Source organism: Micromys minutus (assembly GCF_963924665.1).
Source record: "Micromys minutus genome assembly, chromosome: 12".
Lineage (NCBI taxonomy): Eukaryota > Metazoa > Chordata > Mammalia > Rodentia > Muridae > Micromys > Micromys minutus.
In genome coordinates this window covers 59,295,668-59,320,036 of record NC_137981.1, presented here as the reverse complement: position 1 = coordinate 59,320,036, position 24,369 = coordinate 59,295,668, and the positions used below count along the sequence as shown (strand labels likewise).

The window sequence follows — 24,369 nt, the reverse complement described above, 5'->3', positions numbered from 1 at the left end:
TAACAGAACTCCTAAAACCTCACGATCTAGCATCCTCCAGCGTCCTAAGGAAGGACTAAACTAGCATTTGTAATGGGAGGATATAAAGTGACTACAGAGCCAGAAAGAAGCTTTTAGGGAAACAAAATGGGAAAGAAACATAATGCAAAATTGTTACCACTGTTATATATCAATAGTTAATAACCTGATTCAACCAAAGTACAAATACTGTAAGATTACCAAGGTTAATAAATTCCAATTCCTGCCACCTAATTAGAGAGTCTTAGATATACCCTAAAACTACAAGAACATACTATAAAGCAGGAATTGTTCCTGGTGCTTGTGTGGGGGTGAGGGTGGGGAGGGGGAGTCAAGTAAAAGTAACAGGCAAAATTAAAGCCCATGAGCCAAAGCTCCCAACAATTCCTGAAAGGTTAGCAAATATTCTTTAAAAGACAAAGTAAAGGCCTTCCCTGTGTTATCTACTTCTGTTTTTGACCAATGTAGCTCACAGGAAACACCGTATTTAAAGAATAAGCACTTAAGATTATACTGTTTACATGCTAAAAAAGTTTTTTAAAAAAGCTGGGTGCAGTGGCTCATGACTTTGATCTCAGCACTCTGTAGGCAGAGGCAAGCAGATCTTTGAGTTCCAGGACAGTCAAGGATACAGAGAGAAATTTTATTAAAAGGGAGTGGGGGGCAGCCCTTTGACAGGTGATTTTTGCTTCATATTTAGTTATTTACCACAGAGGAGATTAATTTGGAGTTCAAGAGTTTGGACAACTCTCTTTTCTCAAGGTTTACTTACTCTCTTGAAAACAAAGTATATTTTATTGACATGTATCCAAACCACACTTCTCTCTCTTACCTTAGGGATGATGAACAGTGACTGATTTGCTATTAAATAATGAGAACTGAAAAACCATACTGTTGGGATTGACACCCCATTACTCCAAAGCATTAGTCTGTCTACAGAAGTCTATAATCTAGCCAGCTAGAGAGCTACTAGATAGTGCCTATGGGAACCACCATTCACACAGATCCAGCCATGGAACGTGGAGGATTTGGCCTAATTCCATCAACAACTTTTTACTCAACGGCAGGTCAATGCTGTCATTCAGGTGTGAAAATAGTGGCTAGAGCATGCTTCCCGAGTACAGGTGGCCTGGATGCAACCCAAACATCTATTTTGTTTGGTTTTCACTTTTTAATATTGCAGTTTACTACTGGATTATATGAAACTGTTAGAAAGACATACACTACAGAATAAGGCTCACTCAAGAATTTATAAATCATCAAAGGGTAAACTATTAAGACTGCATTCTTCTATGCCAAACTTCAAACCCAATAAAAACTACCAGGAATAAGACAACTAATCAACTTCCAAAATTCCAAATGAATATCACTGAAGAACCACATCACAAAAACACTGCAAATGGTATTCCACCAAGAACTAAGGTCCTACATACATAGTGTACAATCCAGTCTCAAACCTGCTAGTGCTCAGTCCACTATGGAGTTAACCCCCCAGCATGCATCTGTTCAAACCTCATTTCTATTCTTTAGATGAACTGTTACTTTGTTTCCAGTCAAAGTACATCCAAAAGAACCTATTAACCTTCAACACACATCTTCAATAGAAATATAACTGATTCCAGATTGCAAGTACTCTGCAATCACTATGTGGGAGACTGAGAATGCACCATCAACTATCATACCTAAAAAATGCAACATATGATACAGGTGGATTACCTCTGACTTTAACACAATAAAGGCACAATCACAACTGGAGAATCTAATGTTTTTCTTAAGTGTAATTCAGTAGTGAAACACTATATTCTAAAGGGCGTCTATAGCAATACAGCAAATAACAGTAAGTAAATTCACAATATTCAACATCGGATGTATAATTATTGCTAAACTACCCTGCCTTTTGCTTCAGGTATGTTTATAATTGTGTCTGTCACATTTTTTAGATTGGAACAGCTATTCATAGAAATTTTGTCAGTGCGCACACAAAAGGAAGACTTATAAAAATGCACATAATGTTCTCTGCATTTGAACAGTAAGAAGCTATAACTTGAATGCATTCAGACCTGTAGCAGGCTGTTGCTGCTGTGTAAGTGTTGCAGCCATGGCAACGGCTGCTGCGTTTGGCATGGTGCTGAAAGGAGTGGGTCCAGTAGTAACTCTGGGTGCATTCTGCCACTTCTTGGCTTCTGTTCTCCTGGCTTCAAACACATCCACAGCATCACCCAAAAACATTTTTCTGTAGCTGAGATACTGCTCTTTAAGCACCTAAAAGGTGAGAGGGAGGGAAGGGAGAAAGAAACTAAGTTCCATGTTGGGAACATGTGATTATTAAATATATTAAATGAGTTGGCCACATTATACGGCTACTAACTGACAGGCCTGAAGCCATCACTCCTGAGAAGATCCTGTTACTGCTGTCACAAATCCTTACACCCAAATAAATACCCCACTAAAAATACGCTGGCTTCACAGGCCAAGATTACAGGCAAGCAGAATAATATTTAAATGGGTACTACAGTTTATCACAAAGTTTTTCCTTAAGCATCCAACTTCCTTACACCTTCAGATAAGTATTAAGTACATACCAGTTACACACACTTTAAATGACTGGGGACCAGTCACTGATACGATTCCACACTTTAATACAGAAAGGCTGAGGGAATAAGCAGGGATTCAACTTTGTCAAATAAAATTTCCAAATTACCTAATTCAATATCTAACCTGATTAGGGCCATCAATCCTATTCCATATTAAGCAGAAAACATTTTCATTACAGATTTCACTCCAGTTTGAAGAGAGGTAGTTTTCACATTTCTTACCTTTCTTAATTATTAGGCTTTGTCACTACAAATCTTATCAGCACACTACTTAAAGCTATTGTCATCCTTTTGTGTGGCTGTCCATGTTTAATACTTCTACTGTTAAAGGACCAAAGTAGACCCGCTAAGAACTGAGTATTAAGAAATATAGCATTAGCAGCAAGGTGAGGAAAACAAACCTGTTACTGTTCTCAAATCCACTCCTCCTTTCCCTGTGCTCCATATACCTTCCCACACATGGTGCAACTCCCAATAACAGGAAGTAACAGCCCCCAAGACTTCACAAAAATATATTTTTAAAAGGGGGAAGGGACCACACACACACACACACACACCTATCACAAACCATGATTTATAAAGTGATTTTTTTCTTTTTCCTGGAAAAATCCTGTTTTTCTAGACAAGGTTTCTCTGTGTAGCCCTGGCTGCCATAGAATATATGATGTATTTTAAAACTTCACACTTTGATAATGTCACTGAAGAGTGCTGGTAAGGGAACTGAAGTCTCTTTTAATTGGTAAATGCCCATAGGAACCAAGGTAATTTCTTTAAGATCCAAAATGATAAGCACAAATCTGGAGCTTGTATGTTTAGATTGCTTAGAACTTAGTATGAAAATTAGATGGTAAAATGATTTCCTGGCTAGTTGTTAACGTGACATAAGATAGTTATCTGGCACGACAGAGTCTCAACTAAGAACACGCCTCTGTAGGACTGGCCCACTGGCAAGTCTGTCAAGGATTTTCTTCATTAGTTATTGATGTGAGAAGCCCCAGACCACTTGTGAGTGGTGCCAACCTTGGGCAGGTGGCCCCTGACTTGAATGACGAAGCTGGCTGAGCAAGACACAAGAAGCAAACAGTCTCTGCTTCAAATTCCTGCCCCGACTTTCCTTAGTAACAGAGTGACCTGAGATTTTATAAGAGGAGATAAACCCTTGCCTTCCCCAGGCATTTTTGGTCATAGTGTCTAGTCACAGCAATAGAAACCCTAACTAACTAAGACACATAACAAATCTGACCAAAGTCACATCTTTGGCTCTTAGATACATAATAAATAAAACAAGAAAGAACTAGGGCAGCTGAGACAGGAGCTCCAGACCACTTTAGGCCATATAGCAGACCCTGTCTCAAATAGAAAGCAAATGAGAGACAACAGCAGACAACTAAAATATCTATTTATTATGGCGATCTCAGCCTGTTCTATGTCCTCTTTAACAAAAAGGCTGTTCTTCAAACCATCGTGGAAAAAGTTGGTAACTTTAACCAGGCCTGGTGTTACAGGTCTAAAATCCCAGATACGCCTGAGATGCATGAGAGCTCAAGGCTGGCCTATGCAGTTATTAGCTCACAAACATCTGCAACTCCAGTTCCAGGGGAACAGAAGGTCTCTTCTAGTCCATGGGCACCAGGCACACACATGATGCACAGATGTGCATGCATGCAAGCACTAAATAACAAAAAAGCAAAAGCTCTGAGAGTGGCAAAATGATCAAACAAGCAGGATGTGATGAGGGCGGAAGGGAAGCAGAGCCTGGGCACACATGATACCATGTTCTACTATGTTTGCTTGGAAACATTCATAATAAACTAAATCAAAAAATAGCACAAGACATAGCTCAACAAAGAATAATCTTGATCAATTTAAAATCTTAAAGCAGCATTTATCATAGATTGATAAGATTCTGATAGTCTTCCTTCAGAAATTTTCTTAAAAAATGCTTTGAAGTTTCAAATCTTTTGGTATATACCAACAATTTTTAAATGACCCAGTTTAATACAGTTAACTTTTTAAAAATTCTTTAACCACAAATCAAACAGGTATGAACATACTCAATGAACTGTCTTCATAACTTACTCAGAGTAAGGTTTAGCAGCTTTGAATTTATGCAGTTTCTGGAGTAAAGATAACTGAGGACTTACATTTAATTAGCTGCAAAAAAAAGTATACTTTTACATTCCACTTATAAAAAAGCCAGCTGGGGCCTGCACATAAATAAAAATTTAAAGCTAACATAATTACAAAAGATCAAAATATTCAGTAATAAATTATTTCATTTACAGTGTTCAAATAAACATTACATTATTTGGTTAAAAAAGTTTCCTGTACTTAAGAGGAATTGTAAATAGGTTTTCTTTAGCTTTATCATCAATAAATATTAATAAAACACACATTACACTGAGTCAGCACAAAGAAAGATTTGTCAATAGAGATGCTTGTTTTCTAAAGTGCAATTTATAATGGAAAGAGCTGGAAAGGATCTGAATGCAGGTTACACAAGCATCACATAAACATGCATCAACTCTGCAATTACAGCAATAGAGTTGAGGGAAATGGGTGTCAGCATCAGTTATCCCAAGGTCCTATGTGCAGACAGAGAGCTAGCAATGGATGCTTACCTTGACATTCTCATGAATAGACTGAAGTTGTGCAGCTAAAGCTACAAATGTCTGATAAATTTTCTGCATAGCCATTGATAAATCTACAAGAGAAAATTATGAAACAAATATATAGCAATTAATTTTATTTTTCTACTACTCTGACCTAGTTTTGGTAGTTAAGTGTGTAAAAGGACAACGATCAATGCTCCTTTACAATACAGAAGACAGTAGGCTAAAGACTGAGAGGATGCTTCTAGCAGTAACCTAGAAAGAAAGAGGACATTCTAGACTGTCCCCTCTTGGCATTTGCAGGGAACTAAGGTGTAGCAGAGACTTTTTAGGAGATGTTCACGTACAGCTTAAGACAAGCACTAACAGTCATTAGTGGTTGCACATACTGTACAGGTTACCACCCATCAGTAACAGTGTTCTATCACAGAACTACCAGAGGAGGGATGTTACCTTGAGGAGTTATATGTGAATTGTTTGCTTGAGTGGCAAGATGGTTTTCTAGTTCTTCAATCTGCTGCCTGTACTGCTGAAGCTGTACCTCAAACTGCTGAACCAAGATTCTGAAGTAGCTATAAAGAGTTATACCAAATATTTGAGACATTATTCTCTTTATACTTAAAAATACAAATAAATAAGTAAATGTCCTCTTTTAAGTGAGGCTTTCAGTTTAGGATGAAGATATAATTCACATGTATCATTGAAGCAAACTCCCAAGCACTGAATATTATTGATGTATTATTATTCCAATCATGGAGGGCACATTACAAAGTGACTTTATAGTCTTTAGAAGTAGCAAGATCATCTAACACAAGTTAGGACTGATTACAGGCAAGTAAAGATTAAGGAAAATTACAAATAAATGCAATATAACCCTAACCCCACAACAGGAAGGAGGGGAATCAGTAAAATTCTCAGCTGTTTTAGTTAAAAATGTTTTATCAATGTTAGTTTCCTGCTGTTGATAATTACACTACAGTTCCACAGTATGTTACCATTAGGGTCAGTAAGGCAAGAAATTTATGCAAATTCTTTATACTACTATTTTTTTCATGTTCTCTAAAAGTCTAAAGTTTAAAAAGTTAAATCAAAGTACAGCTATCACTAAATTTTACAACCAAGTATTTAACAGTCTTTAGAATAATACAAGAAATGTGTGTGTTTGTCTCTAAGACATGTAATTGGTGGCTGGGAGGTACAGTGAGTGGGAAGGCACAGGCCAGGAAAGAGGTAGCAAATGAGGGGAGGGGAGGGGAAGGGAGGAACGATTAGGTACAAAAACTTTTGCCAACATGAACGATGCTGTTAGTATGAAAAAGGCAAGGTGAAGTCAGCATGGAAGCATGTCGTACTGATCTAAGTAGATGAGGATCAGTCATTTCCTGAACTTGGTTATCTGTAGTGTCATGTAGGCGATTATCCGTAAGAAGCCATTATTCTGCAAACAATACAAGGTGCTGGGGGAGGGAGGTAAGCAGACATACAGAATAAAAACAAAAACACGCAATAAATTTAATAAGTGGAGGACCTGGATAAGAAGCACATAGAAATTTTTTATTGTTGAAACTTTTTGCAACTAAAATAACTTCCTTAAGGAAAAGGAAAGAGGAAATCAGAAGAGCAAGAATCACACACACCCATGCACTACCCTCAGCTCCAAGGTCACTATGGTAGAAGAATTCTTTGAAAGAAGAGGTAGCTCAGGGCCAGAGTGTAGCACACTAACTGACCAGTGAACACTTGAACTCTGCCATCTTACCAAAGTTAGTTGGACATTCAGAGCTTAGCCTTTAAGTGGGACAGGAATAAACCGCTCTCTTAGGATAATTAGGAGAAATTATTATAAAAATTCAAGTTAAGCTTCCATGTAGCAAACCAAAACTTCTGTGTATGATTACTGCTCAGCTGTTATCAAATTAAAAACTTTCGTTTAAAAAAAAAATCCAGTAACTTACTCAGCAGGAGCTGTATTTTCATGTTGGAGTCCAGGTGGTGTTTTCTGGGTTCTTAAGGCTATTTCAGCATTCTTTAACTCCTAATACACCAGATATTAAAAACGCATACAGGAAACAAACAAACAAAAATACCAGGTAAGAGGCTACTATATAAACTATTTCTTAACTGAGATGTCAAACAACTAAATGGACATGCTTTAACAAGCAATAGAACAAGCTGCTTTACATGCTGCTGAAGCCTCTTTCAAAAGAAGACAAATTAAACTTTCAGTAAATATAATGAAAAAAATTATACTAATCTTTTTTGAGGAACTATGCATAAAATTCTGTAATTTTATAAAATAAACTAAACCACAATGATAGGATTATGGTACTGTTTTAAAACCTTCATTATGCAAATGTAGAAAATACTATTTTTAAGAAAAGGCAAGCAGTTAGAAACAAAGCAGAGGCTGATGTCAGCAAGGATTACCATCTGGATGGCCGACACCAGACACTAACACTGCTAAAAGCTTTACTCGCGCCACCTTGGCAGTCAAGAATGAGCCTGGAACTCAGCTGCTTGTCTTCGTACAGATGAGCAAGTGGGTCACAGACTCTACTGTCTTCCCCAATGCCATCTAACCTTCTATCCAATGAGTCTTCAGGACCAATACTCTCTTTAACACCTTATACTCCTTATTCCTGACATCCCCTGCTCTTTTCAACCTCTATTTTTTAACTTACTTTTCAAAAAGTAATATAAATTTATGTTCCCTATAGTAACCCTTTCCCCTTATTAAACTACCAAGCTGTTAAAGTCAAAATGGTTCTTTGAACCATTTTATTTTTGTTTTTGAGAGAATGCCCTATTATGTAACCGAGACCAGCCTCAAGTCACAATCCCTATGCCTCAGCCTCCTAACTACATCTCCTGCATCACTATACCAGGCCTTTTTACCTTTAGGTTTCTACCACCCCAGCACCTCTCACTACCTATTTCTGTGTGCCTAATGCACAGGCATTCCGCAGTAACAAGCTGCTGGCAGGCCTTCACATATGCTGGGTCATACTCCTGGCATCTGCCTCTTCTCTTCCTGAACACAAACCTTCGTAATACTTAAAACCTTTCTAGGACCGGAGAGATGGCTCAGTGGTTAAGAGCACTAACTGCTCTTCCAAAGGTCCTGTGGGATCCGCCCTCTTCTGGTGTGTCTGAAGATATAGACAGTATACTCATATACATCTTAATGAATCTTAAAACTTTTCTAGACAACATAAACATTATCATACATTAGATTCATGCTAAAACTGTCCATTTCAGTCCTTTCTGCCTAGACACATTATATCTCATTGATTTAAGAATGTTTGTTTTTAGCAAAATCAGTTTTTGGTCCCTAAAGCCCAAAGTCCTTGAAAAATACAGATTTTAAAACAGTTCATTGAATGCTATGACAACTAAGCCCAACAACATAGCATTAATAAACCATCTGGCAACCATTCCATTCAAACAAACATGAAAGAGCACAACCAACTAACTTAATTTTCTTATTAACTTACATAGTACTTAGAGTTGCTGTGCCAAAAAACATGATAGACAGACGGACAGTTTATGAGGCTTTGTATCCATCAGTCTGTCAACCTTCAAAGAATCGGTTTAGTTCCTAGAAAGTCTTTCTTCAAAGAGAAAGTTTGAAGCAAAGATAGGTAATAATGTCACAAAGGACTCGGTGTACTAGTTAAACTGATAGTTCAAACTGTGGGTGAGGATTAGTTCTTGACATACTTTGTGAACAAACTCAGATGGCACTTCCTTAAAGATCTGTCACCTGAGTGTTACTACCCTCAGGTTCTACCTATGTAAGCCTTTTACTATTTCATTCACTGTATCTTTTTATCTCAAAAGACTTACCAATTCTGCTATATACAAGTATCACACATTTATAGGTAGAATCATGAATCATCCAGTTTTAGAATAACAGTACATCCATGAATAGTGTTGGGATTGATCTTGGCTATTCTTAGTTGTCGACTTCAGTATACATCAGGAATTAACTAAAACCTTCATATCTTGTGAGGAATTTTTTTTTTCAATGACACCTTCTGAGGTAGGAAGATCCACCATCAATCTGGGCCACACCTGGTGGCAGCCCATAGAAAGGACATGGAAGAAGGAAGCTTGTTCTCTTGGCCTGCCTGCTCTGTTAAGTCCACTTCTTCATGGACATTAAAGTCTATTCCTTTGGGAGTCCAGCCCCCACTGAAGAGCAGCTGAGACATGCAGCCTCATGGACTGAGAAGCTCTGGTTGGTAGACAGCCATTGTTGGACAAGTGAGACAGCAGCCTGTACGCCATTCTAATACATCCCCCTTCTGTGTGCATATACAGAGTTATTCCATAAGTTCTGGTCCTCTAGAGAACCTGACTAACACAGATTCTCTGTTTGCCAACTCCATTACTAGCTAATGTATAGATCCATGTATTTCACATACAAAATTCGGTTTCGTATGATTTCATGTTTAATCAAAACCTAAATATTCACTTACCTAAAGTATAATTAAAATTTTGGGGTTTTTTTTTCCCCCTAGAAAGAGCCCAATGATAAAATGACCAAGAAAATGACCAAAAAAAAAAAAAAAAAAAAAAAAAAAGACCGAGAAAAACACAGATGAATATTGTATTTATAGTTAATGAAAAGATTAGGCAGTAGGACCTGAGACCAAAAACGTCTTCCAATTCCTTCTAAACATCATAGTTTAAAACAGCTATTTTAATTGTACTTTTTAAAAAGTATATTATAAGTATTTTTGAATAAACGACATAAAAGAAATATTATAAAGCTACCTTTGGATATTCTACTGAAAATTCTATCACTTCACTGTGAGGAGCAATTGATAAGCCTAGAATAAAAGGGCAGCACATGAAACTTACTCCATAACTCAGTCAAGATGACAGGAAAAGCTGACTTCCTAATCACAATCACAACACACAAAGCACAAGTATTTCATACGTCATCACTCTCCGTCTACGAGGTGGGTAAGAACCACTTATCTGTATTATGTGGATGTTGCCACACTGGTCAGTGACAGATATTAGTCTTATTCTCACTATGAAGCTTTAACCAAGAGCAGGAAATAACCAGTTAAACTTAATGCTATCAAGGCATGTCAGTCTTTAATCTGTACAACTGACAAGTTAAGAAGCACTTCCTGTCTAGGTATTTTCTTCCTTTATAAGGTGAACTCAGCCAGAGGCATTAAGGGTGGAGCTAGTAGGGTCTGTTCTTCCACCTCTTAACAAAGTTCTCTGCAGATCTAATCACACACTAAGGATAACAGTTATCTATTCCAAATGGCTGTCATGAAAACTAATTTGGGCTAAAATGTATAAACTATAAATTAGGATATTGTTATATATACATTGAGTCCATGTTTAACATTAAATAAAAAGTACTAACATAGCAATTTAAGGTTTTACAAATGCTCCAGTTTTCTTAATAGTGTGCAATATCAAACTTTATAATTAAGTAAATTCCTACTTGAGGAACAAACACACACACACACACACAGAGAGAGAGAGAGAGAGAGAGAGAGAGAGAGAGAGAGAGAGAGAGAGAGAGATATGGCTGCCAACTGGCGTACCTGAGCAGTTTCTAACTTAAGTTTGTCGATATTGAGTGTGTTCCTTTGCAACCCACTGGCAGCCAATGACAGAAGCTGCTTCAGGGCCTTGATGTCTTCCTGGACTTTAAGCATCGCTTTGGAAGACATTCGACTAATTTCTTCTTGGACTTGTTTTTGTTCCTTGACAAATTTTCTAAAATAACAAAAGAACACAAGTGACAGAAATGAGGGGTGGAAAGGAGGAATGGAAATGATGTACGTGTAGGTTGGCTGGAGCGATGGCTCAAAGACAAGAGCAATACACCACCCTAGCACAAGTCCCAGGTTCAGCTCCACACCCACACCCACACCCTGCGCACGATCCCCTCACCACCTTCAACTCCAGTTCAAGGCTCTCTTCTGACCTGCACAGGCACCAGACACACAATGCAGACATACAGGCAGGCAAAACACTCATACAAATAAAATAACTTCAGGGAAAAAAGAGAGACCAAGATTTAAAAAAATAATTCTTCCCCCTAGAGAAAAAGAAGTACATTTAAAATAAATTGATCATAGTCTAAAATTTGAAAATTTAATTCACTTTTTTCCCCCCAGACATGGTTTCTCTGTATAACCACCCTGGCTATCCTAGAACTCTATTTGTACATCAGGCTGGCCTTGAACTCATAGATTCCTAAGCCTCTGCCTCCCAAACGCTAGGAGTAAAGAAAGACATGTGCTACCACCACCTGACACACTTTAATAGAATAGTACTTACAGAATTTTAATTCTTACTTTTCTGATTAAAATTTCAACATTATTTTTGTGTGCATTCTATTTTCTATTAATTTGACACAAACTAGAGACACGTGGAAAGAGAATCTGAATTAAGAAACTGCCTCCATCAGACTGGCCCGTAGACAAGGCTGTTGCGCATTTTCTTAATTAAAGATTGATGTGGGAAGGCCTGGTCCATAAAATATTTAGCAAAAAGATGTTTCCCCGAAAATGTACCAAAGGATCTTCAAGTTTTATTTATCTAATGATACTTGGTACTTACTGGAGATTTTCAACATCCTGACAGATGACAGGAGGCAGATTTTCATCTTTCAGTGCTTTACTGTCCCTAAGGAAAAAGCCACACCTGCATTAATGTCGTCCACAAATGCATTAATATCACCCAGTCTGAGAATTGACAAATGAGTTTTATTTTCCTATTAAGAAATAAGAATATAGCTATGTTCTCTAGTTACATTTTATTCCACTCTTTATAAAGTCATTTTCTTAACTTGAAAATAATTTTAACAATTTATTTAACACCTGATGCCCATCATAAATATTCTGAAAAATATTTAAATGTCTGAAAAAAAATCAGAAAATACTAGACTGAATGAGATGTTAAACTAAGTTTCTTCACATTCAAAGATTCTGATTGACATTCAATTTTTAAAAAATTAAGGTATTAAGGAAAACCTTTTATGAGAAAACTTTTTTCATGAGATTATGGTTTTTCAGCATAATTTAGTATTTCATAACCTCCACTCAAATAAAGCCTATTGACATAAGCTTTCAATTTTGGGTTATTTATGGTCAGCTAATTGTTACTTTATTTAAACATACAAAATCTGAAACACTTCCAGTCTCACAGATACTCAACCTTAAGAGGTTAAAGTAACACATGCTTGTGAGGAGTGAGCCTGACTATGTCCTTACGAATGATTCATATACTAAGCAGGTAGCCAGCAAGTAAACAATGGCCATATTCCAAATGCATTTGATATACATGGAAGGCATTGCCTTGGCTGAAGACTGGAGGAGGACAAATGCACTAGAGTGGTGAGTAATGTGTGTGTAAACCTGACTGTGAGGGCTGCAGGAATAACTCGTTAGTAAAGCACACACTTAGCAGGCACAAGGCCCTGGATCAATACTCAGCACCGACAAGGATAAAAACTAAAATGTCTGTATTACTGGGAAATGTCAAACACTTTTTCCTAAAAATGGCTATAAATTTTCTCAATGTCTAGTATTCTCAATGACATTTCAGAGGGTTTACAGAATAATTTATTGTTTTTGGCAAACACGATTTTTTTGCCTTCTCAATATACCTGGTTATAATTTACTTGCACCTATACAATCTGCCAACAATTTAGTAAATAAAATGTAATTAAAAATTTTTAAGTTAAATAACAAACTTACTCTGGCCTTGTTCCTGTTTTATCACCTAAAAAATTCAAGAAGCTTCATGTAAAAATGGGTCATTTAACATCACATTAACACATTCCAAGTTCTAAATTAACAAGAATTAAAGAAAATACAAACGCAAGTATGTGATTCCCAGTACTGAAGGAAGAAATGACACTGTGATGGAGACCTGACACCAAGCAGACGTATTACAGAGCTCAGCTGAGTGTGCTCCCTCAAGATGAAATAACTTTTTCAAGTTTTCTTGTATGGATCGTTTATGTCCCTGTCTACCAGTTTAACTCCAGAAACTTAAACACCACTATCCCCACTCAGTGTCCCAACTTCTCCAACCTAACTATCCATAAAAGCATTCTCAACCCTTTAAGACAACTGTTTCCATGAACCTTCCCACCTGCCTCATACGCTTAACAGTAAGCATCGCTTAAATGCCAATCCATACCATTCATCATCCATTCCTTACAGTAGCAGGGAGGTAGGTGAGAATGTTTTCTCCATCCGTGAACTCCTCAATCCTGTGCTCACTGCGTTCTCCGAGCCACTGCTCTTACTGCTAAGTTAGTCAACACTGACTGAATCTGTCTCATATAAAGAAGTCTGTATCTCTAAAACTTAATCCATAGGATACACACTGACTTCAGAGACATTAAAATGTGAGAAAGCATGTAAAAATCAAGTACTCTACATTTTAATGTCATTTGTCACTTTCAATATAAATGGGCTTTTAGCTTTTTCTATAACTATTCATATTTATTTTCCATAAGATATGGAATAATTAATTTATCATTATCTTTCACTGCTCAATATTTAGAAATTTGGATACTTCCTTCTATAAATGAAGTCTAAGATTTGATGAGACAGGGTAATAAAAACAAGGATTCAATTTTGTTTACCTAAATAGCTCATTTTCTTAAAATTAATGTACTGTGGTGGTTTGAATGAGATGTCCTCCATAAAATCTGAATACTCAAGATGCCAGTTTGTGGCAATTTGGATAGGATTAGAATGGGTGGCCCTGCTGGAGAAGTTTGTCACCAGGGGCTGGGTCAGTTTTCAAAAGCAACATGCGATTCCTAGTTTACAGTTTGCTCTCTCCAGCTACCTGTCACCTTCCATCTCTGCTCGGTTATAGTTGACTATTAACCCTCTGGAACTGTGAGCCAAATATCCCTTCTAGAGTTGCCTTGGTCATGGTTTTCAATGCTAACTGAGCTAGAGTAGATGACAAATATACAGACCATTGTCCTGACTTACAAATAAGCATTCACATATGCAGTTACATAGCTATACGAGACATAAATGTAAGCCATTTTCAAAAGTCAACAGTTTATGCTCAGCATACAGAATCTGTGGAACACTGATGACGATGTAGGCCAGCGTTAAGGTTCCACACTAACCAGTCTGAGTGACCGACCGCACTAGTGCATTTCAGGGAGTTCTGAGGAACCTGCAAGCATCCTAGCAATGCTGCTAGAACACGACTGTGGAGTGACATTACTTACTCTTTTTATCTGATGAGGTACTAAAATCTATACCACCAAGGCCTTCATTGCTGGCGGCGGAAGTAGGTGCTGCAGTCCCCAAAGACAAGCTTAAAGCATTCTGTCCAAGACCTGTAGATGAACGAAACACCATTATCAACTTTCCTGACTTTAAAACCATAGATTTGTCTTCCTACTTGTTTTAGGAGAATACCATGAAACAGATCTGGGGCGTGATTTGGGTAAATACCAATACTCTTGTAGGATTCAGTGATCTATTTTGTTTGGAAATTGGGATCTTTCATTATCAAAGGGCCTGAGCATATCTATTTGAAATAGGTAAACATCCTATTTTTAAAACTTTCCTACAAAATCCATTTCACATGATATATTTTCAGGTGAATGCATCCTGCTGTCTGAAATTTTGTAACTGCATCATTTTAAAATGATCTAGTATGAATCTGTAAAATACAAGTGTGACATCTTAACTGCTAACTCCCAAGTTATTCTTTAAAGAAAAAAGAAAAAAACTATTTAAAAAACTAAGTAACTTTTATTTACTTATTTAAATCTCACCTCACTGGCAAAAAGGCTCAAATGGATCCAGTTAATCATAGTAACTGTATTTACGAGATTGTTTTGTTGACAAACCGATTTCCCACAAGCCAATGCATTCCTACACTACAGTGTCTGCTACTGGACAGGATGGTATCTGCTCTAACAGCTGAGATGTGATGCAATAACTAAAAATTAGATTTAAGTTGTGTCGGTAACTGAAAGAATAGTTTGATAAACACTATGCTAGGGAACCCTAACCCACCATCTGAAAGAATTTTGGCCTCAAGCACTTCATGAAAGTGACATGCCACCTTCAACTCTTAAAAGTCAATGGCGCTTCTAAGTTAGCATGGGTATAAAATAAGCACTGAGCATTGTGTCAAGAGTCTACGAAGTGGTGCAGATTTGGCTGAGAATCCTCTGCTTTCTGATCCCATGGAGATGTGAACAAGCCAGGAGGCTGCAAGCTCTTGGCAGCATAGGCAGCGCTGCCCCAGCACTATGCTTTAACCTCTGCTATACTCCACTTAATGGAGCTCAAGTTGCTTCTATAAAGAGTTTGGTTACAGCAATAGGGAAAGCAAATGCAGTGTGCTAGGGGGTTATATGATTAACTCTTGCCTCTCCTTGTCATTGTATTGTCATTTTATTTCATACAGATCTGTGTGAAAATGTTCATATGCTTATTCTACAAGCAGGCACAATACAGTCATTACATGTCTGGTTACTGGAGGGTGTTATGAGTATATACAAAAGTAGAGAATGGCAAAAATTAGCAATCAAAAGATAAGGCGATTTGAGCACAGGTTCTCTGACCCACTCCTTCCCTTCCTTTGAATTGCCTAGATCTTTTCCATTCACTTCATAGAAGACAAAGAATTACCAGGCTCTTTGGCAGAAACCATCAGGCCATGCCTTTCCACCTTATACAACCAAAGGAAACGCTAATATTATGGGCCTTAGAATTCCATGGTTCCATATTCTAATTGGTAAACCATGGAAATTCCTGAGATTACATACTCCTACAGGAAATAATTACAATGTCTTATAACAGGAAAGCTTTATTCACCCTCAAAAATACCCTCTCGGATTTCTAAAATGAAAACCATACTTAGAATACAGGTTATCTGGCTGTAATACATGAAGTTAGGATGTAAACAATTTTTATAGCTCATACTGAATAAACATCACCACTAAACCATGTACCCTGCCCAAGACAAATGAACTGACATTTACTTAAAAGACAAATTTTTGAGGAAATTTTCTGAGTCTTTCTTTAAATAGGCTAATCGAGGGAAAGAAACAGCATGCTCTACAATATGCTACCATGTCCACTTACAGAGGAAATTATTTTAGTTTTCATACTGATAGAAAAACAGATTACAAGAAAAAGTATTCTTCTAGCAAGCTAAAATAAAGCAAATTTAAATACAAATATTTACTTTTGGAAAAGAAATACTATCAATTACCTGATGTTGCTGTGTTTCCACTCTGGAAAAGTGAACCTCCCAAACCAGCTAAGGCTCCTCCTAAAGAAAGCCCGGTTGATGCTGTTGTAGTTGTAGCTGGTGTTGCTCCCAAGTTATTCAAAGTAAATCCTGTGGATGCTGAAAGTGAGAGACAGAGAAAGAGATGAACAGCCTTCGCATAGATAGCACTTTAAAGCACCACAGGGAGGGGCTGGAGAGATGGCTCAGCGGTTAAGAGCACCGACTGCTCTTCCAGAGGTCCTGAGTTCAATTCCCAGCAACCACATGGTGGCTCACAACCATCTGTAATGGGATCTGATGCCCTCTTCTGTTGTGTCTGAAGAGAGGGACAGTGTGTTCACATACATAAAGAAAATAAATAAATCTTTAAAAAGAAATAGAAGTACATTCTGAAAACCAGAATTTAGACACATCTGAAACCACACGTTGGAAATACTCAGAATAAAGAGTAATAGTAGTTTCAAGGCAGAAACTAGTGAGGTCCTCCCGTTTCCCCCTCATCCAACAAAATCCCCTCCTCCTTTGGGAACTATTATAATGGTACTAATTATAAACAACAATTTTGCCTTCATACATAAATGAATCATGAACCAGGTAAGTATACAAATGTCCTTACACCTTCCGCCATCAACAGTCAACAAAAGATAAAACTCTCTACACTTCACTCCTCGGACTCTCTCTATTCTAAGTAGTAAAGAGCATATTTCAAGATAGCCATAACAGCTTTAATAGCCAATGATTAACTTATTTTTCCAGATAAAGTCTTGTCACATAGACAAGCCTTGCCTTGAACTCATAATTCTCCCGTGGCTCCCTCCAAAATCATAGATGTGAGCCACTAAGTCTGATTCTGAGAAGTCAATAATTCAATAAAACAAAATCAATAACTAATTCAAATAAAATTTCCAAAGAATAGTCGTGCTTTTAAAATGGTTTATGTTTGTACAGTAAAACCATTTACCCACTTAACCATCTCTCCAACCCAGAGTTCTTTAATTTAAATGGCTACTGATACTCTCTCACCTGCTGGAGCTGATGTCAGAGCAGACGAGAGAGTAAGACCACTAGCTGAGGTAGAAGTGACAGGCAGGGCAAATGGTGTGGCAGACGCTGCAGGCTTACTGAATCCTAGACTAAAGCCTGTTGTAGACGCAGATGTAGTAGCTGTTGTTCCTATTTAAAAAAAAAAAAAGGAAAAAAAAAGAAATCTCATTTTTATCTTAATCATACAGATATTAAGCTACTCCGAATTAGTATTTTATGTCTGTGATCCTTATCTCTACCATAAGAAATAGGACAGAGATACAAAAGCTGGGACTAAATCATGGTGAATATAAAACCTCTGGGTTAAGAAAAAGAAATGAAAGATGGGTGTGGAGGCTCACACCTTCGATCCCAACATTCGGAAGGCAGAGCCTCTTCTGTGAATTCTAAGCCAACCTGGTATACTGATATGTATAGTAAGTTCCAGTAGAGGTAGAGCAAACAGTGAGACCCTGTCTTGGAGGGGGGTGGGGGTGGGATGGGGAAGGGATGGCACCCAAAGAAAAAGAAATGCAAAAACAACTACTTCTAATACTGTGATCAATTTCCATTTCCCTTCCCAGGCCTGCCTACAATATAGTCCCTTCTGTCCCACCCAGACTGTAGTTCTCCTGGAAACCCCCTTCAACTGGACTCCATCCCTGCAGCACTGAGTTCCCTCCCCACTCCTGAGTTCCCTCCCAGGCCCTGCCCGTGCACCTCCTTCCTGCATTGCTCCCAGAGTTCTCTTGCTGCTTCCACGATGGATCTCTCCAGTGTCTTCATTCCAACTACAGGTATATGACTCCAACCCTGACTGCCACCAGCTTCTGTGGTTTACTGAGGCAGTATCACTATGTAGTCAGAGAAATCCTACCGTTTTAGCCTCCCTAGTACAAAAAGATCAGGTGTGCATCACCACACCCATCTACGAGCCTAAACCTATGCCTACCTGAATCCCCACTGGTTGGTGTCCCTGAGCCCTGCATCTAACCACAACACATAAATCTGCTAACACCCTCACTCCATCCACTCAGTCACTCATGGAAGAAACCCCGATACTTCCTCCCTCCTTTCACTGCTTTACTTCAAACTCTCACTATTAGTTTTATTTCAAAAATATTGCTAGATTACTGGCACCCTCAAAAACATTGTGAGGCCACATAGGTAGTTTTAGATGTGAATTTATGTTCATTACATTTTTAGATATATGAGTCTTTAGTGGAAAAAAAGACTATGTGGACAGTCTTAAAATCAAGCCCCTTAGAATCAATCTGAAAAGTTGTAAGATGTAAAACTTTTAGTTAACTGTAACATCATAGAATTATGGGGCTGGGAGCAAAGCTCTCAGTGGAAGAGCACTTGCTTTTTTGTTTGTGAGGTTTAATCCTTGCTGCTAATTAATTTTTTTAAGGCAACTAGTGAAAAGTTTTGGATCCACATCCAAAAGTAGAGATGCTTAAAATATATCTATAGCTTACACAGGCATGACATTGAAGCCTTCCATTTTTATATACCCAAATACTGAAAGGTTTCTGAAAAAACAATTACGTGGGATCCATACAAAGTTCGTTCTAATTATTCTCCTTTCCCCTACTCTGAGATAGTACAAGAGGAGAAAAATCCACAATTCATTAGAAAAGCAGTTGTTCACTTCTCAAAAAATTCCTACCCAGAATTAATTTTATGGTTGTAGTTGCTATTCCCAAAGACAAACAGACAGACTGAATGATCAATGAAGATAGTCTCCTTTTAGATCCACCTTCAGAGAATACACTTATAATAAGATTGACATGTATTACAGCAACAAACACAAGCATTTCCCTCGAGGACTAAAGGTAAATAAGCAAAGATATTTGAAGCAATAGTACTAAAGCTGTAAGGTACCATCACTCAAAAGGCTACCACCCAAATGTGTACCAGAAACTTTCAAGAACTAGACTTTTTTCTACTTTAATATAAAAATTCAAAACAAATTGATAAACTGTCTTAAGCATCTTTACTAAAGAAAAAGTACTGCATTATATAATTTACAAAAATCATCTTGATTCATGTTTACAACTTTCAAGTGTTTCTCTGGAGCTGCTCCTTCATCCATGTAAACATCCAATTCCAGTGATGGCTTCTTAAGTAAACAGAAGATGGAGACCAGGAAAGAAGGATCTGATTTACCCTGCGATCAGGACCATCCTCCTCACCTGCACTTGTTCCTCCCAGAGTGAATCCGGTGGTCGGCTTAGACCCAAAGAGTCCTGTTCCAAAACCACTGGCAGAAGCAGATGTAGTTGCTGGGGTGACAGAGCTTCCAAGAGTTCCAAAGTTGAGCCCCACAGAAGGCGTGCTTGTTTATAGAAACAAAACAAGACAAAGTCTGCTATGGCTAATATTTACTTTGGAAAAATAAAAAATTTACTGTTTAAAATTGTTTTCTCTCATAAAATCTATGATCCAAAAGACATTAAAAGAAATACGCCTAACAAATTCAAGCACCTTCCTTTTCTCCTGAAAAACAAGTCAAATGTAAAGTTCATGTGAAATAATACAATATTGAACCTGTTAGCTATTTGGGAGGCATGGAAATCACACTTTCTTGGCCTGTGTGGGCTACATAGTGCACTCAAGGACAGTCTAGGAACCTTAATGAGGCCACCCCTCAGATTTAAAAAGCAGAAGTGTGGCGTGAGACCTAGTGCAGCAGTCTCGAGCTTGCTTAGCATGTGCACCACTGGAACCTCACCACTACAAAAGCAAGAACACACGGCTGGAAAAGCACACTCCACAGCAATTAGGATGTCAGGTCACAAGGTAAGCATCAACAAGGAACACGATGCTCTCAAGTCTTCACAATACCCTTAGCTTTAAATGGCCAATGATGATCACTTTCCTTTGATGTACTTGAGAACAGTCCACACTTCTAATTATAACAGTTCAACAGCTACTCACATAAGTGACTCTAGGTAGGTTACTGTTGCCCCTTAACTGCTATAGTATCATGTCCTCAGTGAAGACTAAGTGTTTATAGAAGAAACCCTTTACGTAGCTTCTGGAAACCTAAATGAATAGCTGGACTGTGAAGTTCAAAACTTAACTGCTTGTCCCAACCCTCAGAGATTCAAGTTTGATACCTACAGGGGAAAGATTCTAAAAATAACCAACAAGTTCAACAATTTGACACCTCAAATATCATGTAGGAAAATTAACAGACTATAACATAAAACACAACTCGAAATCTCACTATTCATGTTATCTATTTATTACTTCCAATTCTGCCACTTTTGAAAGTCAAAACCACACCAGCATGGTAACATGCTTATAATCCCAGTTAATCGGGGAAATTACAAATTTCAAGCTTGCCTGGACAACTTAATGAGACAGTGTCAATTCTTTTTTTTAAAGGCATCTAGAATTTGTGGCATAGGTCTATAATATCAGCCACTTAGGCAAGTAGCAGGACTGTTAAATCAAGGCCTACCCAAGCTTCAAGTGAGTTCTGGATCAACTTGAACTTCTGAGTATGCCATGAAATAAAATGCAGAAAGAGCAATGGGGTACAGTTCCACAGCACAGCACGTCCACTGTGTAAGACCTTCATTCAATGCAGCACAATACCTGCTTTAAAATATTTAAAGAGGCTGGGCATGTCTACCAAGCACAAAGCTTCAGGTGTAATCCCCAAAACACACACCACACACCACACACACACAAAGAGAGCTCCAACTTAACAGCCATTTGCTAGCTAAATTAAGACAACCACAATTCTGGTCAGAATATCATGCTCCTTAGGTCCAGGAACCATCAACACCACAGCCATTCAGTCTTCTGCACACCCTAGGAGACCAAGGGGTAGAATGGAAAATTATACTTTCAATAGGTAGGCTTAAGTAGCCTATGATGCCTAGTAAGCAGAGGGTCATAGTGACAAAGGAGCTTCTTATGTGTGTGGGGCTATCCATGGCTCGAGAGGCTCTGAGCTGGGGGCTACCCAGTGCTCTCCCGAATCCCTGGGCTTTACTGATGCAGTGGCCCCCAGGAAGACACAGAGCCTCATTAGTGATGCACACTGGGTGCCCCCTGACAAGGCACACTGGATAGCAGAAGGACCTGGGGAAGTCACCAGAGGTCCCAGTGACTGGAAATAGACATTCAAACTTCATGCTGACCAGAGGGGTCTGAGAGGAGACCCCCGACTGGGAGGACCCTCCTTGCACAGCCTTTGGGCAGCTGGCTAGGCTGAGTTTCGTCCTTCTAAGTGGCCAGGGCAAAGGCTGCAGAGGGACCCCAGTTTCACCTCCCATGATGCAATCTGCGAAGCCTGAGGGTAGGAAGGCAAAGTTACCCAGAGTGGGGTCTGGGGCACCAGGGCTCTACAGGCTTCGATATAGGCTCCTTAAGGTGCCCAGTCCTCCTCACACTCCAACCAGGCCACAGGGGGGTCTGGCCTTTGCCCATCAGTCAAAGCTGCCAGGGAGAGAAGATGGGGTGTCCCAGGCCTGGGGGTTAAAAGTAAGGCGTGAGGTTGGACAGATGGGGCCTCTCCCAGCCTGCCAGGGTCACAGCCTGGAGTGGAACTCTGTATGACAGCTCTGGAGACCTACATTGCAGGGGGCCACAGGATAGATCTAAGGCAGGGGGTGGGAGGTGAGCCTCTGTCACCTCCCAGAGTGCTCAGCAGTTTCTCTCCAGGACCCACTGGCCCCTCCTTTTCAGTGTCTGCAAGAAATTCGTGTTCCTGTGGCTCTCACTCGGCTTGCTATATTTGGTATATTTAAGCAGCACGTGGTCCATGTTGCTGCTCCCCATACTAGAAGAGGCTTGCGAGCTGCTCAAGATGATCAGTCACAAAGCACGCTTTCTTCATCAGCTCGAACTTGCGCTTGGCGAAGGTCACCTGCCTGTTCCTTTGGTCTAGAATGTGTGAGATCTGGATATTTTTCTTCCCCATCATGGGCGGCTGTGCAGAGTGACTGTTCCCTGTTTGCTTGGTTTAGGCTGGCAGACCTGAGGATTCCACCAAATGGTCCACATTGGGATGTGAGGAGCTCCTGGCCTCCCTGGCAGGGCTTCCAGGAGTGCTAGACTAGTTTGGGCTATGGTGAGAACTTATCCGCTGTGCACTGCGGAGTCCAGGCGCTGCGGCACTCGAATAAGGAGCTCCTTAAAGAACTAGAACTTAGGATGGATGAATAAAGTATTTTATTGTGTTAGTCTCCTAATGACTTAAAACAAAAAGTATCTTAGTTCATATTTTATATATCTTACAAGGTGAGATTCTCAGCATCCATAACAGGTAATTTACCATGGCTTCTGGCCTCAATATCATAACCAAGGTCTTCAGCCTCCCAAGACCTTCCCTCATTTTAAATTTAAAACCTGGCAGCTAGCAGTGGGCCTTAACTCCAGTGGGGGGGGTCTGACGCCCCCTTCTGGTCTCTCCGGGCAATACACACTCATGGTACACAGTTGCAAACAAAGCATCCAGGAACATTAAATAAAAACAAATGACAAACCTAAAACCAATGAATCAATCGAACAAGAAAACACGGTGAAAGTTTAAAAAGAGACAGTAGAGCATACAGTCACTTGTGCTTTAGGAGATACCTGTCCTTCAAGTACACATTTCCTGATTTTATCAACTCTTTACCAAAGACTGAATGGTTAATTCTTTCACTGGAATAGCTTTCTGGAACCCCTACATATTCCTCAGTCACTACCTGAAGATATCACACAAACAGAAGAATATATGACTTAAGCTTTTAGTGAAAGGGAAAGACCATGTGGATGATTGTAACACAAAGTGCTTTACGATGCTACTGCTAATCTGTATATGGCACGCACACACACACAAAACCTATGACAAATGCCATAAAAGCTTAAAAAGACAGATAGGGTTTTGTGGTACAAAGGCTTGGAACAAAAATAATCATAAATCCAATGCACCGTGACGTTCAAAACAGTAGATACTGTAATAAAATCTAAACCACTAAAGAACATTTTCTTATGGTCTACCTATTTTTCTGTTCCTAAAAGACAGGGACAAGCTGTCATTCATTCAACGTCCATTCTATCCCTGAGCCCGACGTGTCGCGTAGGGTAACCGCGATGCCAGGCCGCTTCCCGAGGTCGGGCCCACTCCGCGCCGTCACGGCGCGCCTGGGGACTGCAGAGCCCCGGCAGACGTCCCCACCCCGAACACCCACAGCCCGCGGCGGCGCTCCTAGGGAAGCCAAGCAGCCTGAAGGCAGGCCTCGATACGCCGACGCTCGCGGGCGTGCACCAGGGTCCCGAAGGCTTAGTCAGCTCGGTTACCTAGACGCGCCGGTCCCGAAGGAGAATCCGCTGCCTGTGCCGGTCCCGCCGGGGGCCACAGTGGTGGAGCCGAGAGTCCCGGACCCAAAGGAGAACCCCGTGGCCATGGCGGCCTCGGGCGCGAAGCCGGCAGCAAGGGTGGAGAGGGTTCGGACGCTTCTGTCCCTTCACTGCCGAGGAGGGATGTACCACATAGCTGTGGCCAGCGGAGGCCGGGCGGGAAGTTCAACCCGGAGTAGCTGCGCGGCGAGGCCGGAGAGGGGGCGGGACCACACGAGAACGCATGCGCGAGGCCGCCGGCGCGCCGAACGCACTAGAAGGGCGCCCGCTGCGCAGGGTACCCTGGGATCGGGATGGAGGCGGTGCTAGTGTGAGGCCGGCCAGATGAGGTAAGGAGGGCGCCCCGCCTACTCTCTTAAAGAGACAAACTCCTGAAGTGCCCGAGATTCTCGCGGTATTTTGTGATTTACTTCCTGAATGAGGAACCCCCCAAGTACGGTTTCTGTCTGGCCTCCTGTCAAAAACCACGCGTAGAGTTCTAG

At 39.8% G+C, this 24,369-nt stretch overlaps 1 protein-coding gene across 1 annotated transcript in view; it reads right to left on the bottom strand.

Annotated features, from left to right (window-relative positions):
* Nucleotides 1-24,073, bottom strand: part of NUP58 (nucleoporin 58) — a 32,484-nt gene extending 8,411 nt beyond the window's left edge. The window contains exons 1-12 of the mRNA XM_080926946.1: nt 23,828-24,073; nt 19,720-19,862; nt 17,522-17,671; nt 16,478-16,615; nt 14,472-14,582; nt 12,964-12,988; nt 11,825-11,890; nt 10,801-10,975; nt 7,180-7,259; nt 5,678-5,796; nt 5,234-5,316; nt 2,079-2,280 (exon numbers count right to left, since the gene is read on the bottom strand). Coding sequence (XP_080783072.1) covers nt 2,079-2,280; nt 5,234-5,316; nt 5,678-5,796; nt 7,180-7,259; nt 10,801-10,975; nt 11,825-11,890; nt 12,964-12,988; nt 14,472-14,582; nt 16,478-16,615; nt 17,522-17,671; nt 19,720-19,862; nt 23,828-23,934 — 1,399 coding nt within the window. The 5' untranslated portion in view covers nt 23,935-24,073. The remainder of the gene's footprint in view (nt 1-2,078; nt 2,281-5,233; nt 5,317-5,677; nt 5,797-7,179; nt 7,260-10,800; nt 10,976-11,824; nt 11,891-12,963; nt 12,989-14,471; nt 14,583-16,477; nt 16,616-17,521; nt 17,672-19,719; nt 19,863-23,827) is intronic.
* Nucleotides 24,074-24,369: the final 296 nt, after the last annotated feature.